The sequence below is a fragment of the Penaeus monodon genome, chromosome 28 (genome assembly GCF_015228065.2).
Source record: "Penaeus monodon isolate SGIC_2016 chromosome 28, NSTDA_Pmon_1, whole genome shotgun sequence".
NCBI lineage: Eukaryota > Metazoa > Arthropoda > Malacostraca > Decapoda > Penaeidae > Penaeus > Penaeus monodon.
This window is the reverse complement of record NC_051413.1, coordinates 32065718-32067358: the sequence shown is the minus strand read 5'-3', so window position 1 is coordinate 32067358 and position 1641 is coordinate 32065718. Positions and strand designations below refer to the sequence as shown.

The window sequence follows — 1641 nt, the reverse complement described above, 5'->3', positions numbered from 1 at the left end:
GCCGGCACCGCGCGCTCGCCCCGCGCCGTCCAGAGCGACGTGTTCCGGTTCGACTCCTTGGACCGCGAGCGGTACCTCTGCCGCGCCATCAGCGAGGAGGACGAGGAGGTGTTCTCGCCCGGCCTCCCGTCGCACAGTCCACACGCCAGGGACTCGCCCGCCCTCGCCAGGGTCAACTCCGACTCGCCCAAGCTGTCCTTCAGCCCCCTCAGGATCAAGGACCCCAGTATCGACGAGGAGGACCTGGACCTGGACTCGAAGTCGTCGTGCACGGCGTCGTCGCTGGCGTCCGGCGACCCGCCCGGCGTCGGCTCCGTCATCCGCGGGATCCTGCCCAAGCTGAGCGTCGTGCGCAGCGACGCCTCCGACCCCGGCGGCCACTACCAGCCCTGCACCTGCCAGCACTGCGCCCTGTCTGCACGAGACCCGCACCGCCTGGGCCCCGCGGGCGTCCCGCACTCGCCCATCTCACCGCTCACGCCCTCCTCCCCGCACACGCCCATCTCGCCCTCCCCAGGACACAACGTCGAGCACTATTTCCCGCCCACCGTCTACCTGCCCGACCTGTACCGGCGCCGCTCGCACTCGGACTCGGACCTGCAGCTGTGGTTCGACCAGAAGGCGCGCTCCAGCGAGGTGCCCGCCAGCAGCGCCGGCCCGACGTCGGCGGGGCCCTCGGGCGAGCAGCAGACCTCCGCCACGCGCGGCTCCGTCCTGCGCCACGGCCGCCCCATCCCGCAGCCGCTCTACCTGCCCCGCAAGGGCGGCTCCCTCGAGTCCGACAACTCCACGCCGCAGGACTCGCCGCTCGACCTGTCCGTGAAGACGGCCGGGAGCGTGAAGACGGGCAGCTCCTCCAGCACGGATAGTCTAGTCTTGCCGGGCTCTGTGCCCCTGTCGTCGCCGCACTCGCCGCACCTGGCGGCACCGAAGGACATCACCCCTCCCCCCAGGTCCCCCGGGGCGCCCGACCACCGCCAGACCTCGGCTTCGTCCCTGCCGGTGCCCGTGGTCAAGGGCGACGTGGCGTCCTATAGCACCAAGGACAGCGTGGCCCTCCGCTACCACCTGGAGGTATCCCCCGTGGTGGAGGAGATGCCCCCGGGGGCGGACGTGGCCTTCGTGTGCCCCGTCTGCGGCCAGATGTTCTCGCTGCACGACCGCCTGGCCAAGCACATGGCGTCGCGGCACAAGAGCAAGCAGGTGGACAGCACCAGCAAGACGTACATGTGCGACGTGTGCAAGCGCTCGTTCGCGCGCTCCGACATGCTCACGCGCCACATGCGGCTGCACACCGGCCACAAGCCGTACACCTGCCGCGTGTGCGGACAGGTGTTCTCGCGCTCGGACCACCTCTCGACGCACCAGCGGACGCACACGGGCGAGAAGCCCTACAAGTGTCCGCAGTGTCCGTACGCCGCCTGCCGCCGCGACATGATCACGCGCCACATGCGCACGCACGCGCGCTACGAGCTGCACGAGTCGTCGTCCATGGAGGAGGGCGGCGAGGTGGCGCGCCCCAGCCTGCCGGTGCGGTCCCTCTCGGAGGAGCACCCGGCGCCCTCACCCATTGCTGGACCTGCCCGGCCTCTCCGCGCCCCCCAAGCACACCCCACAGGGCTCGCCCGGGCCCCACGCTGC

The 1641-nt window shown here is 71.5% G+C and overlaps 1 protein-coding gene across 1 annotated transcript in view; it reads left to right on the top strand.

Moving 5' to 3' along the window:
• LOC119591172 overlaps positions 1–1641 on the top strand; it is a 4199-nt gene that overhangs the window by 771 nt on the left and 1787 nt on the right. Inside the window, exon 2 of the mRNA XM_037939880.1 lies at positions 1–1619. Within this exon, the coding sequence (XP_037795808.1) occupies positions 1–1619 (1619 nt within the window). The remainder of the gene's footprint in view (positions 1620–1641) is intronic.